Raw genomic sequence first — 19,098 nt, forward strand, 5'->3', positions numbered from 1 at the left:
CATCATCAACATCAAAGGCCCATCATTGTCATCAAGGTCTCTATTAAATCTGGAAGGAACTATATAACCAGAGCATTGGAGAGAAAGGAATATGATTTACACTGAAGGTATTGGGAGAAAAGGATATAATTTCCTCTTATAAACACAGTTGAACCGTGTATTCATGAACTTAATATTCACTTTGACTGCTTTCAAGTGACATCAAAGATCCATGACACATGGTGTTGGCAACCTGACTGACTAGTTACCTAATTAGTTCCTGACAATGGTCACAGGTTGAGCTGTCATAAATTGGAAGCTCATTTCCTACAAGTGCAATGTTATTTAATTGGGGTTCTGTTCCTAGAAGACCTTGTGTATTATACAACTACGTTATAAAAAATAAAGAAATATGATTTATAAATGTAAGTGTAAAGCCAAAACATGAAAAAAGCTGTAACATAAACATTTCTTTGAGCAACTTTTTCTGTATGCCTTATTTTCTTGTGGCTGACACACAATACCTAACACCCATGGTTGAAGGGGAAACGTCTGTTTAGCTCACAGTGTGTAGAGTTTTCAGTTCATAATTGGTTGGCACAAAGATAGCATGGCTGGCAGAGAAGAACTGCAGAGGAAAAACCAGTTCATGCAGCTTCCTGGTTGATAGTCTCAAAGGAAACACAGAACGATATCTTACAGTGAAGATCACTGAACTTTTTAAGCATATACAAATTAAAGGGGCAAAGAAAAGACCAGTCCTGTCCTCCAAATGCCCATCTCATAAAAGGTTTTAACTTAGTGATCTTTAGCTTTACTACCCTGGGACTATGTGTGAATGCACAAATATGCACATTAGCCTTAAAAAAGTACCACTGTGAACATCATGTGGGTACTGTATTGTGACTGTCCATGAAGCCACAAACTACAAAAAGGATCTAAATTAGCATCTTTCAGAATAGCATAACAAAGCTTCCAGACTGTTTTCCTTCCTATGTTCTGCAGAAAACAAATATATAGAGGGATACCTATTATCCTCCCACCTGACTTCAAATGGGACATGGCCAAGGCTACTCTGGAAATCCACCTTCAGATTGTACATAGTGCTCTTACATGACAGTGCTCTTTTGTGCACTGTTATTTACACAGGAATAGAGAGAATGTGTGCTGTAGCAGTAGTTCTCCAAATAGCCCCTGGATGGGAAGTAGCAACATCATCTGGCCCTACCTGCATAAAAACCTCTGGAGTTGGGGGCCTAGTAATTTGTTTAGAGGCTCTTCCAGGTGATTCTTGATGTGTGGCAGAGCTGGCGAATCATTGCCATAACTGCCTACTTACTACTAGAGGGCACCCCACAGCAGAGGCCAACGTGCAGCAGAAAATGAGGAGAGATGAGGATAAAGTTAGGACACAAAACCTTTTTGGGAGTTCAAAGGCCTCAGTGTTCTGAGGGCACTGTTTTCCTTCCTAATCCCCTGGCTGATAAAGACTATTTTTGTGAGTGAGTCCAGGAACTACAGTTCTGTTTGAGGACTCTTTCATCTTCCCATTGCCATATGTGGACTCTGATACACAAGTAACTATCAACAGAGCTACAGAGATCTCAAACTTCTACTACAGATCCCTCAGAGAATACACTAATACAGGAATCCCAGAATATTCACCCATAGTATCTACCGTTTGCGTCCTACTATCCATTTGCTATCCTACAGAAACAGAACTGGCTTGACAATCACATGGGTCAGGCCAGTCGAAACCCCATGCCCCCCAGGATACTTAGTTCCACATTGATCCAAGCTGGTCTGATTAGCATGAATCTCAGGACTTCTGAAATCAGCTATGAACAAAGACCAGCTCCTTCCAGCTGAGTCTGCATGGTTCTGGGGTTAAACAGCAGCATCCACCTCAGTTCATTTTCTGCGATTCTCAGAATGCAGAGCTGAGCAAAGACTGGAAACAGTCTTAGAGTACTGAATACCAGAGTAACTGAAGCTAGAATTATCTCTGCACTTTTCTGCCAATAAAATGTTTGTTTCTGTTTATTCTCGTTGTAGCTGGTATTCTGATTACTTGAAAAGATCAGAAGTGATAGGCTGTCCTTTTTCTTTCCTCCCTCCCTCCTCTACCACTTTTCTTTTGACATTTCTAAATAAGAAAATGTTTCTTGTCTCTCATTTACTTATTCCTGCCTGCCTAATTTTTCAACACACTCTGTTTCAAATATTCTTCCTCAAAAACCATCTGTTAGGTGGGGGAGATGGCTCAGCAGAATAAGCACTTCCCTGGCAAGCATAAGGGTCTGAGTTCAATCCCCAGTTCGGCCAAAACAAAACAAAACAAAGCAGAAAACAAAACAAACAAAAAACCCATCTATCTCCTTATAGCACCTGAAAGCCCTGAAATCTGGCATTTTCTCAAGATAATCTCTCAATTCCAGTGAAACTAGTTAAAATATCTAGTTTTATTGTTATTTATTTTTATGTATTTAGCGCAGGGTCTACAGGGACTCACTACTCAGATCAGACTCGTAAGTAATCCTCCTGTTTTCAGCCTCCCAAGCACTGGCCTAACTTTTTATTAATGCCTACCTCTAGTACTATGTTCACTAGGAATATTCTGAGCTCTACACTGAGGAGATTTGTTTTATCACTCATCTTCTATATACATACTCCTATGTTATCTCCCTGATAAAACCAACTGATTGGTGGATAAGAATCAAGACTCAATTCTAAATGAGATACTGAATAGCATAAGCAATCGTGGGCAATAACAGCAAAGCAGAAGCATAGCAATACCTGACTTCAAGCTATGCTACAAAGCAACAGTGATAAAAAACAACATGGTACTGGAACAAAAATAGATAGCTCAATCAAGGCAATAGAACTGAGCATACAGAAACCTCAGACACATTTAACAATTTGACCTTCAAAAAACAATTTAAAAAAAAAATGTATTTAATACCGGGTCTACAGGGTCTCACTACACAGATTGGACTCCTAGTGACTCTCCTGTTTTTAGCCTTGCAAGTTCTGGGATTACAGGCAAGTACCACCATGCCCAGTCTCAATTGCTGTCTCAGAGTGCCCTGGGGGTGGGACTTGCAGGGCGCGATGGGCATAGTACCCAGTCTCTGCCTCTGCCTAAACAGGGGTTTTAATCTGCTGAGCTATCTGGCTGGCCAAATAGCTCACAAACAGGTTTTAAAAAGCCTATTCAATAAGTGGTTCTGGGAAAACTGGTTAGCTGGACTCTTATATCATATAGTAAATTAGAATCAAAATGGATCAAAATGGATTGCTGTTAAACATTAACACAGAAACATTAGACCTACTGGAAGATAAAATATGCAAAACACTTGAAGACTTAGGTGTAGAAAAGGATTTTCTATATAGGACCTGAATTGCACAAGAAGTAACAGCAAGAATCAACAAATGGCATTTTATCAAATTAAAAAGCTCTGTATAGCAAAGCAATCAATCAGTAAACTGAAGAGACAACCTATAGAATGGGAGAATATGTTTTCCAACTACTTCTCAGACAGAGGGCTGATATATAGAATACACAAAAAACTCAGGAAAAAAAAATTAAACCACCTAATATTAAAGATCCGGAGAAAAAACAGGCACAAGAAACAAACAGACACTTCACAAAATACAAATAGTCAACAAATATTTGGAAAAATGCTTGACATCTCTGGCTATTAGGGGAATGCAAATTAAAGCAATGCTAAGATTCCACCTTACTCCAGAAACAATGGCAATATTAAGAAATCAAGCAACAAATGCTGATGAAGCTGTGGTGAAGAAGGGAACCCTTCATTGTTGACAGGGATGTAAACTAGTACCATCATGAAAATCAGTATGAGATTTCTCAAAGAACTGAAATTAGAAATTCCCTATAACCCAGTGATCCCAGTATCTTCCCCCAAGAGCTTAAGTCATCATACAATAGCAATACACACACACCAATGTTTATCATACCTAAATCCTGCAAACAGCCTATGAAAGCATTAACAGATGACTGGATCAAGAAAATGTGGTGGGGGCTGGGGAGATGGCTCAGTTGAATAAGCACTTCCCTGGCAAGTGCAAGGGGCTGAGTGTAATCCCTGGTTCCGCCAAAAAAAAAAAAAAAGTAGTATCTATAGATAAGGTAATACTGCTTGGCTATAAAAAATGACCCACTTGAGACATCTGTAGAAAAATGGATGCGCCTGGAAAATATAATGTGAATGAAATAAACCAGATATAAATACTATATGGTGTCTCTTATTTGAGTGAAACAAAGTAGAAAGAAAGAATAATGAAGATGAAAAGAAGGGGACAAAGAGATAAATCTCTTGCAATAGGGAAATGATCTGAGAGAAAAGTACAAGGTGGGGGATAAGCAGAATAGAGATTTGTCATGTGCAGAAGTCTAATAACCTCAATAAATGTACATTTTATGTGCCACAGCATGAGCTAAGATTATAAATATCAACAAGAATAAAAAACGGGATAAAGGAACTACATGTGGGAAGGAGAGATGGAAGGGAAGGGAAAGGGAATCAAAGAAAAGAAAAAAAGCTGTGGTGTATACATGGAACCACCAAAATGATTGTAAAGTGTGTGAACTGCAAATATGTACCAATAAAATTTAAAAGACAGTCTTATTATCCTTGTTATCTAATAAACCTATGAACTTGATATTTGGATAAATTGTTGCTAAACATTTTTAAGTTGGTGGAGTGTCAATTTTTTTTCTCCATAATTTTATTGAGAAACAAATAGCAATGAGACAGTTTCAAATCAAATTGGTAGGACAATTTCAATAATTAACACATTGCATACTCTCTGTCTAGTGGTTATTTGCTGTACAAGATGCTGACATGATATCCTATTTACAAACACTATTAGAACACATCTCTCTATTCATTAGGAGAATGTAACTATATATTTATCCTAACCATTTTGAATACACAGATACAAAATGGACATTTCATCTGTATCCCCTTTTTTATTCAGTTCCATCATTTGAATATTATAGGTGTGTGAACTCAGCAAAATATTCTAAAAAGAGTCCAGTAGTCCATAATAGTATTGGGTCTTCCGCTTCACTGGCAATATCAGAAATTGTTGACCTGAGGCCCCTGCAGCTCAACATAACAGCATGGCTTTACTTCTTATACTTCGTTTTTATACTTTTCTGCTGGATGGTTAAGACCAAGATAAAGCAAGACCTATGCAACAAGGGCTGTAGCTTTTGGATCTGATAAGAGTTGTAGCTTCTGGATCTCAGTCAAATCCCCTCAGGATTTATCCTGAGACCCTGTACCTCAGATTGTAGATCCTCTGTCAGTGTCAGCCATGTGGATGAGTCATGGCCATTGCTTGGCCAATGTGCTCTCTGTGAAAGCCTGAGAGAATGTTTTCTCTCCATGTGACTCTCCTTAGGCACACTCTACATCATCGATCACTTTCCTCTTTGGCCCCATAATCTCCTTGATCAGAAAATTTGGGACACAACTAAGTTACATGTCTTACAGTACAAGTTCTCATATGTCCTGAGTCTTAATTGACCTTGAAAGGCTAGGGCCAAAATGTTGGCTTTCCTTATGGCCCTCCTTTTTCTCTAATATTTGGTCTGCAAACTTAGGTTGTTAACCATCCAAAAGACAAGTTTATTGTTATTACCATAAAACCTAGGCTGTTAAGCTTAACCTCACTATCTGTCTGAATATCAAACATCTTAGGCATAACATGGAACAGGTATTTTTCATCAAGCATTGATATGTTAAACTTTAAGTTCCCACAGAATATGATGAAAAAACACTTAAAAATTAAAATATATTTAAAAATAGGCATACAGAATTATATAATTCTTATGTTTACACATAAGTCCAGAAATCTAATCATATACAACCTTGTAGTAGGACAGTCCTGCAACATTCCTTTCGCTGTCTCTTGCCTTCATTCACCACCCCCTTTTTTTTGAACAATCATCTACCCGAGAGACAGCACGGCAGCAAATGGCATGTCATGACAAGCAGCCCATATTCAGAAGACCAGAATGACAGGAACTCCAAGCATGAACTTACTATTACATATTGCCATCTTCAGTGCAGCTGCTTTGTTCACAGGTGTCAGTATATATAGTTAGGGTAAGAATCCTTCCAATTAACTGCTAGATTCAAAAATCTTCTGAAAATTCTCAGGATCACTGCCTTACCCATTTTCTACATATAACTGTATGGCTTGCCACTGTCATGTTTCCTAGCTCTTCTCCTTTCCCTCTCTTAATTATTTGGTCCTCAAGTTCTTGCTTTCCTTTTATTTATTTATTTATTTATTTTATACCTTTTTATTTGTATTTCTTCTTTTGAGTTCTTATACTATGGAAACTATATGATATTTATACATGTGTCTGGTTTATTTCACTTATGAGTATATCTTCAAGTGGCATCTACTAAATATAAAGGTTTTGAGTTTATCATTCTTTATAGCTGAGTAATACTCCATTGTATAAAAATACCACATCTTTTTCATCCATTCCTCAGGTGATGGGCAACATTCCTTGGTTGTTTCCAAGATTTGGCTATCACAAATTGTGCTGCTATAAACATAGACACACATATATCAATTTCAAATTGAAAAGTAACTTGGATCTTACCTTCAGATCAAGATGAACTACATCATGAGTATGTAAAAAGTGGACGCCTTCTAAAATCTGTCTCATGAGCCTCTGAACATCTTTTTCTTTAAAGGCGTCTTCTCGGTCAGCCACACACTGGTCAAAGATTTCACCCCCAGCAGCACTAGACGAATTAGAGCAAACAGAAATTACACAAAAGAAAATGGTGAACTTGTACCACAAAAATAAAGAGCAAATTAGTCACAGCCTGTTAGTGCTATGGTGCCAATTTCAATCTGATGACCTGAAAGAGGAGGCTCAGTCCCTCACAGCAGGAGATGCACCTGCTGCAGTGCACCGCTCACACAGCCTCTGCACACGCAGGCTGCCATTTGCAGCAATGCTAACAACTGAACTCCTCAGCTCAAACAAGGAACTGCACTTGGCTGAAAAAATTTTCTAATCACAATTTACTATCTTTTGAATTCTTCAAGTCATTACTTCTGTCAACAATGAAATTCAGGAGGGGCACAGGAGGCGGGGGAGGAGGAGGAAGGGGCTGTAACTAGAAGGTAAGTTTTGTACATGTACCAACTCCCCATGATGAATGTAATTATTATGTAATACAAACATATACTAGTAAAAACAAATAAAATGGCCAAATATAAAATCTAAACTCTAAGAGAATTCATGTCTTTATTAAACAAAACAACAATGAACTTACCATTCATAAAATGAAAAAGAACAATAAAGATTAATAAATCAATTTAAATATAAGGATTTCTTGAACTAAAATTTAAGAGAAATTTATTTTTAGTCTATTCCACTGTGATGTTTACCCATTCTGGCTTTTTATTTATGTATTATTTGGGTACTGGAAGCTAAACAGAACCCAGGGCCTTCGCACTGAGCTACTTCCCCAGCTGTTACCCTCTCCCTTTGTGACAGGGTCTTACTAAATTACTAAGTTAGCCAGAAGGCTCAAACTTGCAGTCCCCCTGCCTCTGCCTCTGCCTCAGCCTCCCAAGGTTGCATCTTCTCTCTGTTTTTGGAGACAGGGTCTTGCTATGTAATTTACGTTGGCCTTCAATTTATGGCAACCCTCCTGCCTCAGCCTCCCGAGTGCTGAATTACAGGCATGCATCTCTACACCTATTTTAACAACAGTTTGTTTTCTCAACAACTATAGCTTGCATGAACATAAAATATATAGCTAATTGTAGTTTTCTGAAAAATTTCAAGGATGTACTTCAAACGCAGAGTGTTAGAAGCTTTGAAAGGTACTTTACGCAGTCAGTAAAATAACTCTTTGAAGTACATGTGCAGTCACATCACTGTTTACTCTGTTTAAATGTAAGCTTCACTCACTAAGTGAACTAACTTGGAACCATGAGAGAAAAGACACAAACAAGGAAGAGAGGAGGGTATGAAAAATACCAAATGGAGGAGCACATGCCTGTAATGCACCTGCAATCCCAGCATTCTGTGAGGCTGAGGCAGGAAGATCACCTTAAGTTTGAGAACAGCTTGGGCTATACAGTGAGTTCAAGGCCAGTCTGAACTAATTAAAAGAAAAAAAAATATATATATATATGTATATACATATGAAGAAGAAGAGGAAGAAAAGGAGCAGGAGAAAGAGGAAGAAGAACAGGAAGAATTAGGGGCCGGGGAGATGGCTCAGTGGAATAAGTCCTTCTCTGGCAAGTGCAAGGGCCTGAGTTCAATCCCCGGTTCCGCCAAAAAAAAAAAGTATCATGTGGAATTCTCAGAGTACAGTAACTAAAATATTAAGAAAATCACTGATCTTTACAATGATTAGATATTTAAGAAGCAGTAAGTTTTAAGGCAAAGCAACAGAAATCATCTACTGTGAAGTACAGAGACAGAGAAAAAAACACTGAACAAAAATCAACAGTACTTCAGGGATATACGGGAGAACATCAAGCAGCTTAACACACTGTAACTGAAGAGAAGAGTGAGGCAGAAGCAGAAAAAATAAGATAATCACCTATTTCTAAAATGCAATCCTTTCAAGGTCAATGAAGACTCCGGACATAGGAGAACCTGTACTGTAACAACATGTAACTCAGTTGTGCTCCAAATTTTCTGATCAAGATAATTATGGAGCCACAGAGAAATGTGTTCGATGATGTAAAGTGAGCCTGGGGAGAGTCACATAGAGAGAAAACATTTTCTCAGGCTTTCACAGAGAGCAAATTGGTCATGCAATGGCCATGACTCATCCTCATGTCTGACACTGACAAAAGGATATAAAAAGGGCAGTACAGGGCTACAGGATAAATCCTGAGAGTACTTGGCTGACCTTATCAGATACAAAAGTTACATTTCTTGTTATATAGGTCTTGCTATATCTTGGGCTTAACCATCCAGCAGAAAAGTATAAAAACGAGGTATATAAAGTAAATCTATATTAATACAATGAGCTGTAAAAGGCTCAAGTCAATAACTTCTGAGGATAACCCACTACTATCATAGACTGCTAGACAGTGTTAGATTGTTTAGTTGAATTCAAACACCTATAGTATTTAAATGCCAATAGAATATTCACCTCTGACAGGACAAAAAAAAAGATACAAAGGAAAGATCATTTTGTATTTATATATACAAAATAGGATAGGTTTACAACTACTTTCCCTTAATTCAATGAGAAGAAAGAGATGTACTAACAGTGTTTTGACAGAATATCCTGTCTGCTTCTTGTGCTATGGATAACCACTAAGAAGATAACAATGTACAATGTATTGATTATCAAAACTGTCCTATTAATCAGCTGTGAAACTGTCTCATTTATATTTCTCAATAAAAAATGCAATAAAAACCATAAATACCAAGATCCATGTAGCTTACTGAACCCTAAGTGAGATAAACTCCCAACACAAAGAACATCATACTTAAATTACTAAAAACCAGTGATAAACAGAAAAATCTGTAAAATTTCATGTTCACAGGGATATAAGGTAAGACTATCATACACAGACTGCTTGCTATAAACAATATGGAGAAGAAGATAGTGTAATCACAGCTTTAAATGCTGGGGAAAAGTGTGCCTAGAAAGCAGTATTTGAGGTTGGAGAAAGACTAGAAGGAAATGGTAGGAAAAAAGTTACGTCCATAAGACAAAAGAAAAACTGAAAAATCCTGACAAGGTTATGATGGCCAATTCCAAACTCTAAAGGTCTTGTTTTCTGGGCAGTGCTCCTAACTACCCAGGCAGAGAACAGCAGCACAGCACATGGCAAAGAGCAGAAGCTTTGGGATACACACTTTGGGACTAAATCCAGGCTCTGGGACTTGTGTGATCTTCCATTGCTCAGTACTTTGAGGTTTTTTTCATATATAAAAATCTTATAGGATGCAGCTGAGTGGTAGAGCACTTGCATGGCATGTGTGAAGCCCTAGATTCAATCCCTAGTACAAGAAACAAAACAAAACTCTAGTTTTAAAATGTATAAATCATATATATTAAAGCATATACCAATTAATAAACCATGTGTACAAACTGAACTTGACATGGTGCCTAGCACACGGTTAATGTTTAGCACTTTGCAGCTATCATACTTTATCTGTGTTCACATAGCACCTAGCAAGAAATTCTAGTAAGACATTAATATTGCTGCAATCATTTATATTTAATCTGCTTGCTAAAAGTTTTAGCACCTAGAGGGAAGGGGCTATGCTACTCTCACTTCTATACTATCAGCTTCTTTAGTATCTAGTGCACACAGAAGATCCTCCAATAATAACTGATGTAAATGATCACAGCTTGCTTACTTCCATAGCAACAGTTTCCTGATCTAGCTGAGAATCTTGATATCTCAGTATCCAGAATACATTTTTAAAGACTTTTTTCAAATTAAAATACAAAAATTTTGGCTAAATCATACTGATTGGACTTTAAAAATCTGTTCACTACAGCAACAGAAGTCATCAAAGGCTTCTAAGCAAGGAAATAGTATCAGCATATTGCCTATCAGCTAACAGCAGCAAAGAGGGATGTCCTAGAGTAGAAGCCAAGGTGATCAGCTAAGCAGCTACTGGAGAAGCTCAAACAGAAGACTTGGTAATTCATTATTAAAGGAGACTAAAGGAGACAAAGAAATCAAGGGCAAGACCAAGGTCTCTAGTGTGAGCAATGATAAAATGGAGATACCAATGGAATGGGAACAAAGGAGAAGCAAGCATTACAAAGGCAATGCAAGTGTATTGACACTGAATTAATGATCTGCAACTGGTCACAGGCATATACAGTAGGCAAATGGAACTTAGGAGAGGGGTTAAGGTTGGAAAATTTTCAAAATAATCATAATGTAAGTAATAGCTAAAAGCAAGCACATATTCCAAAAGATTATCACCCAAAGTAAGCTGATTGAACAACAATGTCCAACAACAATAACACTGACAGAGCTCCGGGGTACACTTATTCTATCTGGAACAGGGTAAAACGCTCTGCAAGAAGAAAAATGAAAAAAAACATCAAAAATAAAACAAGGCTGTAAAAGTCAAAGAAGTTGCAATTTCAAAACAGAATTGTATCATGTATTTAAAGACAGAAGCAGAACATTAAAATGAGGTTGATTTTGGGAATCGAGGCTGATGAGCTCATGAAAGTTTTAAAAGAGCAGATGGCATTATTCTGAGAAGTGAATGGTGTCACTGGCACAAGGACACATGAATGAATGGATTGATGAAGTAGAACAGAACTGATTAGAAAGTGAGGAATGCTGCACAAATGATAGCACAAGTGTGCTGATATGATTTCCTGTCATAGAAGGCTTTGGAAAGATGTCAAGGGAGTCTGTCTGATGGCCCAATTCTCTCCATGAAAGAGAGATCAGGCCAGGTACTTAATACAAGCTGGGAAGAGGCAGACACAGTAAGCACAGCCAAGGTATTTATGAGGAATACATGAAGATCATCTGGAAAATCCTTTCAGAGAACCAGGCGATGCACATTCTCACAGAGAAGCAACATCTTATGTGGAAGTATAAACTATCAAATTCAACCCAAGAAAGACAATACTTACTATTCCAGAACCAAGATCATTTCTGATGGAGTCTCATATACTTCATGTAAATTAATGACCCAAGGACTGTCCTGTGCTAGTTCAAGTACAGCAATCTCATGAATTATCTCCATCCGACAATCTTGGCCTTTTCTTCTTTTTCTCATGAACTTTGCTGCAAATTCTTTTCCAGAATCTTTCTTTATACATTTCCTCACCACTGCAAATTTTCCCCTAAAATTAAACAAAAGCATTCACTGTTAAAGCTGGCAACTTTTCAAAGATGATAAATTTTAATACAAATTTCCGAATATATTAATGGGTATTCAGAGTTGGCCTATTAATCACAAAAGTAACACTTGAGAATTTATCATAGGCTATATATGAACTGCTTTATAGATTTATAAATAAAATGTAACTTGTAAAATTATAAAACTCATTTTTCTCAATATGCCAATACTATGGTTTAAAGGTGTCCTCCTAAATTCAGGCACTAGAAACAAAAGAGCTGAGAGCTGAGCCCTTGGGGGTGATCAGATCCTGAGGGAGCAAGTTCCTGATAAAGGGATGAAGGCGAGACAATGTCCCCTCCAGCTCCAGTTCTTGTTCTTTCTCCATGGTATGGCCCAGCAAAATGGAATTTGCCAGGCATGGGACCTTAATCTTGGACTTCCTAACCCCCACAATTATGAGCTAAAAAATGCTGATCATTTCTAATTAGTCTTGTGGCATTGTGATCATTTCTAATTAGTCTTGTGGCATTCTGTTACGCAGCACACAATGGACTAAGACCACAGTCAAATATTAAAGCTGGTATTTTCTGCAGTTTCATTAAAATAACTTAATTTTGTACATTTATAATAAGATTTAAATCTTTTAAAATAGCATTTCATTTTTTAAAAAACAAAAATTGGTCACTGGATTCCCTAGTATGATGAATTTCACTGTCACCAGTTGACTTTAAGAAAACTATCGCTTTTCCATATGACAAAAGTAAGGGTTTCACTCAGCTGTCAGTCTCATGATAACATCAGCTAGAAATGTGCATTTTCTTATAAAAATAGATAAAACAAGAATATTTTTGACACATTACAGATTGTCACTAATGTAATAGGCAAGTCAAATTGAGGAACCAATATAAAACTGATGAAGCATATGATTTATGGAATTAGACTTGGGCCTGAATCCCACAAGTGAGATATGACATATAGCTTTGGACAATTTATTTAGCCTCTCTTTAACTTCATTTTTTCTTATCTGTACAAGGGAATAGGAATAACATCTACATCAGGGTTGTGAGAATTAAAATGTATCCCTCAATATACATGAAGGATGCTTCCAGGACTCCCTAGGTACCAAAATCTGAAGGTACTCAAGTGTCTCATACTGAATGGTATATAGTATTCCCATATACTATATAAGATCACCTCCAGATTACTTCTAATACCTAATACAATGTAAATGTTATGCATAAATAAATAGCTGTAACAGTGTGCTGTTTTGGAAATAATGGCAAGAGTTTCACATGTGTATATCCACTACATCTTTAGGTTGGCAGGCAACTTAAAAATCATGATGTTTAACCTAATACCAAGTGCCAATGTCGTCTGTCAAACTATGAGGTACAGTTACTTATTCCACTTCTAGGCACATATTATTTAATGAAGTTTTCATCATAAGCCAAACCCTGACTTCAACTGAAGGGCTAGAAGGAGTCTCAGTTCTTGCTTCCACTTGATCATCTATCAGTTATCACATATAGAGAACAGTCTACCAACAGCCACTGCCTCTTTTCATACAAATCTGCCATCATTTCTCATGTCCATAGGATATTCTGACCTCCTCACTGTTATGGCTTATTAGAAAATATGCCAAACAATATCTAAAAAAATTACTGCAGGTGCAATATGATCAAAGCATTATAGGATTATTAGTTTGTGTCTCTTAGCACAATATAACCTAACATTGCTTGCTAAAAAATTGACAGGCTTTTCCTATTTCCTATTTGGCTCACACATATCAATTACCTACACTGTTTCCCCTCTGAATTTTTTTCCTGACAGTACCTCTGAGCTGTATTTTAAAAATCTTTTCTAAAAAACTAAATGCAAGGCTTTAACTTGTTCTATTAAGTTCTAATTTTGAGATTATGGTTCACCATAATAGCTTATTTTTGAGTACTAATTCTTCCTTCCCAGTAACTGCTAACCACAAATATGATTTTCATTCCCTCTGTGTTTTTGTGACCACTAGTAATAAAATGTTGAGTGACAAAGCCTGAGGCATAGCCCTGTAGCTGTTCAATTTGGTAATGATCTATGTAACAGTATTTATATTCAGATCAAAGTTCTTTTGTTCACAGAAATATTTCACTCCACAGAAATCATTAGGAGAATATCTCTACCAGGCCTAAAGGGGCAGCATATTCAAGACATTCAAGATCGAGATATATTAGCACTCCCTGACTGTGTTGTAGGTAGAAATGAGTGGTGAAAGGGAAGCTGGAAATTCAGAATGACTTCTTGATTTTTAATACAGACAGCTTATAAATGTGCATCATCAAATGACAGAGATGATAACAGTAACAGAGCTTTAGGGGAAGATGATGTGCTAGGATTTAGAACAGAGCTCCAGAGTACTATACCTGCACATGGCAGGTATGCAAATATGGCAGATGGCACACCCAGTACATAAGCAGTTGTTTCGTTAAATAATTCCTTTTAAAATTTAACCTTATATCGTTTAATATATTGAACTACTTGCCATCCTCTCTTCACTGGACTTTCCTACCATGGTGCCTTCTTTGGTGTGCTATCAATGGCAGCTGTCTCACAATCAACTCTACCAAGATTCCTTCAACTCTTTAAGGCTCTGCTCCAACATTTCCTCCACAAAATCTTCCAGGGAGTGTCATCTTGCCTATTCAGAGGCCAGTGCTGGACCTGTCACATTAGGAATAACTTCTAAAGTCTAAAACAGTGTATCAGTGATAGGGACATGTTTAGAGAAATGAACCCTCAGGCAATTTCACCATGGTATAGATACCTTAGAGAGTATACTTACACAAACCTAGATGGCTGGGCCTATTTGCACCAGTTGGTTATATAGTAGAGCCTACCACATCTAGGACACCATGTTACGATACTGAATACTGTAGGTAACTGAAATAATAAGAAAATTTACAGAAAAATACCTTTAAAAAAGGGTATACATCTGTCTAGGACACTTATGGTATACAGAGAATGCAGGATAGAAGCTGCTTGGGAGTCTGAGTGGTGAGTGAATGCCAAGTTCTGGACATCATGGCACAGAACTCTAGACGCCATACACCCTTAATACTTAGGCCACACTAAACTTGTAAAAACACTTATTTTTCCAATAATAAACTAACCATAACTTACTATAACTTTTTGTACCTTGTAAAATAAATTTTAAAAAAAGTCAATAACAAACTTAAGCTTTAACGTCTGCCTAGTAACTGTGATTGTGAGCAATTTAATTGAACTTACTGGGCCTTGGATTCATCTGCAAAATGATGGCAATAATGATAGTAAAAACTGAACAAAATTATTTCTCTAAAGTGTATATAGTATGTAGCAAATCATCAGTAATTGGTAACTATTTTATTGTTTGGAGCACTTTCAAATCCATAGTATAGCCAATGATATTTGTACAAAAAAAAAAGGAAGAAAAAAAACACTACTCCCTCACCCCCACATACACACCAGGAGAGTTCTAGAAGAGACTTTTCCCCTCAGTGCTGAGGACCAAATCCATGGCCTACCACATACTGGGCAAGTGCTCTACCACTATGCCATAGCCCTCCCTCACTCTTCCCTTTATCTAACAAACACAACATGCAGTATAAAATCTCTTAATAAATGTACTGTAATTCCTTTTAATTGATCTGAAGAGGTAAATCAGTAACCAGGTTTTAAACAATTTTTTATTCACAGCTTTTTTTTTTAGACAGGTTAGTCTTGAAATCCTGCTAATCCTCCTGGGTAAGCCTCCCAAGTGCTGGGAATATAGGCATTCACCACCATGCCCGGCTTGAAATTCATTAAATGTTTAAATTTGTGTATTTTAAATTAAGATTTTCTTTTATCTTCCCAGAAATATCGGATTACTTTCAACTCTATAAATATGCTTCTTCAAACCAGTAAGTGGAAGCTGGGGAGATAGCTCAGTAGAATTAAGTGATTGCCTGGCAAGTGCAGGGTACTGAGTTCAATCCCTGTTACTGCAAAAAAATAAAAAATAAAACAACAACAACAAAAAAAAAAAACCCCTCAAACTAACAAACAAAACAAAACAAAAAAAAAGTAACTGACAAGAAATCTTAAATAACATCTAACCAAAAACAAGGCAAATTCTACAAAGACAGTATTATTTAGCAAGTTTGTTTCTAAAGACATTATAATTTATAGCACATACTTAAATAATTGTAAGGTTTCAACCTGAAGCCATTACCCACAGGTATCAATCTAGGTTAACAGCACACAGTTCCCAAAACCCGATATCCTAAAGTGCCTTCCATCTTAAAAAGACTTTCTTGTCCCATTACCCCTAACTGCAGAACAGAAAGAGATGGGGCAGACCAAGTGGGGAGGGGATAATCTGACAGGGAAGGTTGGTAGAATTTGGATCTAATTAACCTACCCTCTAGTAAAAACTATGGGAAACAACATGAGTCACAAAACAGACTACCAATTATACTTTGTAAAACATCCTGCAGTAAAAGGAATGACTGTCAAGAGTCTCAGCTCTGCACTCTTTCAGAAGACTCAATTTTTGACTTGATTTCTAATGTGAAAAATAGCTTTTTCCAAACAAGCCAAACAACAAATGGTGAGAATCAACGGAACACACTTGAAAGCACTTGTATAATTAACTCTGGCAAGGAACTCACATTTAAAATTTTTCTCCTATAGGGGAACTACGAGTTTGTAATGCAAAACTATGACTGCATAATATAAAAAACAAAAAGATGTCCTTTGGCTTACACTTTTTAATAAGTAAAATTTACGAATATATTTTAAAATGTTAAAGTTGAGGACGAGATAGGCAAAACACCTGCAAGGGAAACTATCTGATTCAAAATTAATGTAACGTTAAAGTTACAAGAACATCTTTCTGTTTTTTTATTATCAATAAACCCAAGAAAACCCAACATGAACAAAGTGGTAGAACCCAAGGTCATGTGTCTTATTTGTCAGCAATGAAATCATTAATGTTGTTTAAAATGGCACAATACTGACTTAAGGTAACAAGCCTTAGGAGTAACAAGTCAAACTTTGAAATGTAAAAGCAAGCTTTATGTCATATATTTATACACACTTAGGTTGCCATGGATTCTGCCAGGACATGAAAGAATATGACATTTCTTAAAAATAATAACAGTGTGTCCTGTCATTACTCTGGAATCAATATTGGAATTTTAAAATTTCTCTTTGAACAGTCATCACATGAAAAGGAAGCTTTCTGTAGCTGATAAAATAAGAGCAATACCTACAAGGTTTGTGTTTAAACAGTTAAGTCTTTGAACCTTTTCCACTTTAGTAAAGGCCATTATATATCAGCATGGACAATTATCAGATATGCAAGCAGTGTTAACAGTTGGAGAAAGTGAAGTTTTTTTATCTTACCAGAAAAAAATTGTCAGTAATAAACACATTCAACCAAGTTAAAATAATAATCCTTTGGCAAAAATGTAGGTGCCTCCAATAAGGACTGTTTATAATACAAAGGAGGATTTATTTTTATGTGAAACGTTAACAATTCCTTGGTTACTTTGCCAGAGAAGGGGTGTATTTTAACAATTATGCAGACTTTATTTTTGCTTTTTGGTTACACTGCCAACAACAACATATGTTGAGTTACATAGTAAATTACACTGAATGCTTCTCCTAAGCTAAACACAACCGTAAAGCCATAGATGTGTTTAATTTTCTCAAAACCCTATTATTAGGAGTTTGATAATGAACTCAAGTTCACAGAATCTGTAAAAACTAAGATTTCAATCCTAGACTGAAGGACTCCAAATCTCATGTTCTTAACCAGTGCATTAAACTCTGTAATGAAAAAGGTAAAGAGAATGTACTAATTGTATTTTTCAGTTTCAGGCTGTTTGTTACATTAAATGTCTTAACTGCATTGTTTAGCCACTTCAGGATTTATTCCTTTATATCTAAGCAAAAACTAACTCAAAAATATGAAACAAAACCTTTCAAGCAAACTAATTTTATATTAGAGATTAAAAGCTGAAAGGAACACCGCTAGAGGAATTAGTACCCCACCACTTTATAGAGTGCACTGTCAGTTTTTTCTGGTTAAAACACTCCTCATAAAGTCTGCAAGACAGTGCTTGCCACCTGAAGGCATTTCAGTTTTGTAATGCCGCTCTTCCTTTTATAGAATGAAGTGAGACAGCTCAAATACTGGAAGACTTAGCGTCTCTTTCTCAGGTAATCAAGGTTACCTCAGAATGTATGGAATGTCAAGGAATTAGAATCCTACCTCCCTCAGTAGCTCTGCTCTCTTGTGTCATAATTGCAGCATGCACAGGGCCGGTCAATTAAGTGTCCAGCCCAGTGAGGTCATGTTCCTGAAAGGCATTACTCCTGCTAACACTGGGAATACGTAGGACATTTTAAAGGGCCCCTCAAAAATACTACTTCTAGAAGTTGTCTTAGTATTCGTAAAGCTGTGCATTTTGATTATTATTTGTACCCACACCTTTTCTGAGCGCCCAGCTGTAGGCTGTCAAAACCGTAAAGCCCTTTCCCGTGACAACACCTAGCTATTTTGTGACCATGACAAGTGTTTGCAATAAAAAGGGACACGAATGTTGTGTGCCAGACACGGTGGCATGTGCATCTCACAACACGTCCATAGTTGAGCACTGCTGAGATACCGTGTGGCTAGAGAGTCTACGTCATGCAACCCAAAAACGAAAACAGTAAGCAGGGCGAGGACATGGACTGAGGAGTGCCTAAAGCCAGGGCATTCGACAACTTCTTTGAATCGTTCTCAAGAAAAAAGTCTCAAAACTCCACAGAAATCGCTGTCACCGCGCTTCCGCTTACAAACCGTAAAGAAGCCGAACGGCCCTCTCACAACTTCAAAGAGACACCAAGTTGCAAGCCCTCCCCAGCCTCAGGAAGAGACGAGTGGGGAGAGGAGAAGGCGGGAGTCGGTTCACAGTGGGGCAGAAAAGGCCGAGAAACGGGCCAAAGATCTAGGGAAGAAACCGGCCCGAAATCAAGTGTCAGGGACCTACATTTTTAAGAACTAAAACTGCGCCAAACCTACGAAGAAAACGAGGACGAAGGCGGCTGCCTCACGAGGGAAGCCTGAGCCGGCGCCCAGAGGGCTGTGGCCGCGGCACGCTCCGGGACAGCCGCCGGCCGAGACAGGACCCGGCGGGGAGACCTCGGACCGCGCGCGGGCCAGACGCCGTCGGGGACGGGGCCACCGCCGG

General features: G+C 37.5%; 1 protein-coding gene across 1 annotated transcript in view; it reads right to left on the bottom strand.

Moving 5' to 3' along the window:
• The window catches only part of Stk17a (serine/threonine kinase 17a), a 35,603-nt gene that overhangs the window by 15,297 nt on the left and 1,208 nt on the right, over positions 1-19,098 (bottom strand). The window contains exons 3-4 of the mRNA XM_004629653.2: positions 11,637-11,849; positions 6,629-6,773 (exon numbers count right to left, since the gene is read on the bottom strand). Of these exons, the coding sequence (XP_004629710.1) occupies positions 6,629-6,773; positions 11,637-11,849 (358 nt within the window). The remainder of the gene's footprint in view (positions 1-6,628; positions 6,774-11,636; positions 11,850-19,098) is intronic.

Source organism: Octodon degus, unplaced genomic scaffold (genome assembly GCF_000260255.1).
Source record: "Octodon degus isolate 3935 unplaced genomic scaffold, OctDeg1.0 scaffold00031, whole genome shotgun sequence".
Classification (NCBI taxonomy): domain Eukaryota; kingdom Metazoa; phylum Chordata; class Mammalia; order Rodentia; family Octodontidae; genus Octodon; species Octodon degus.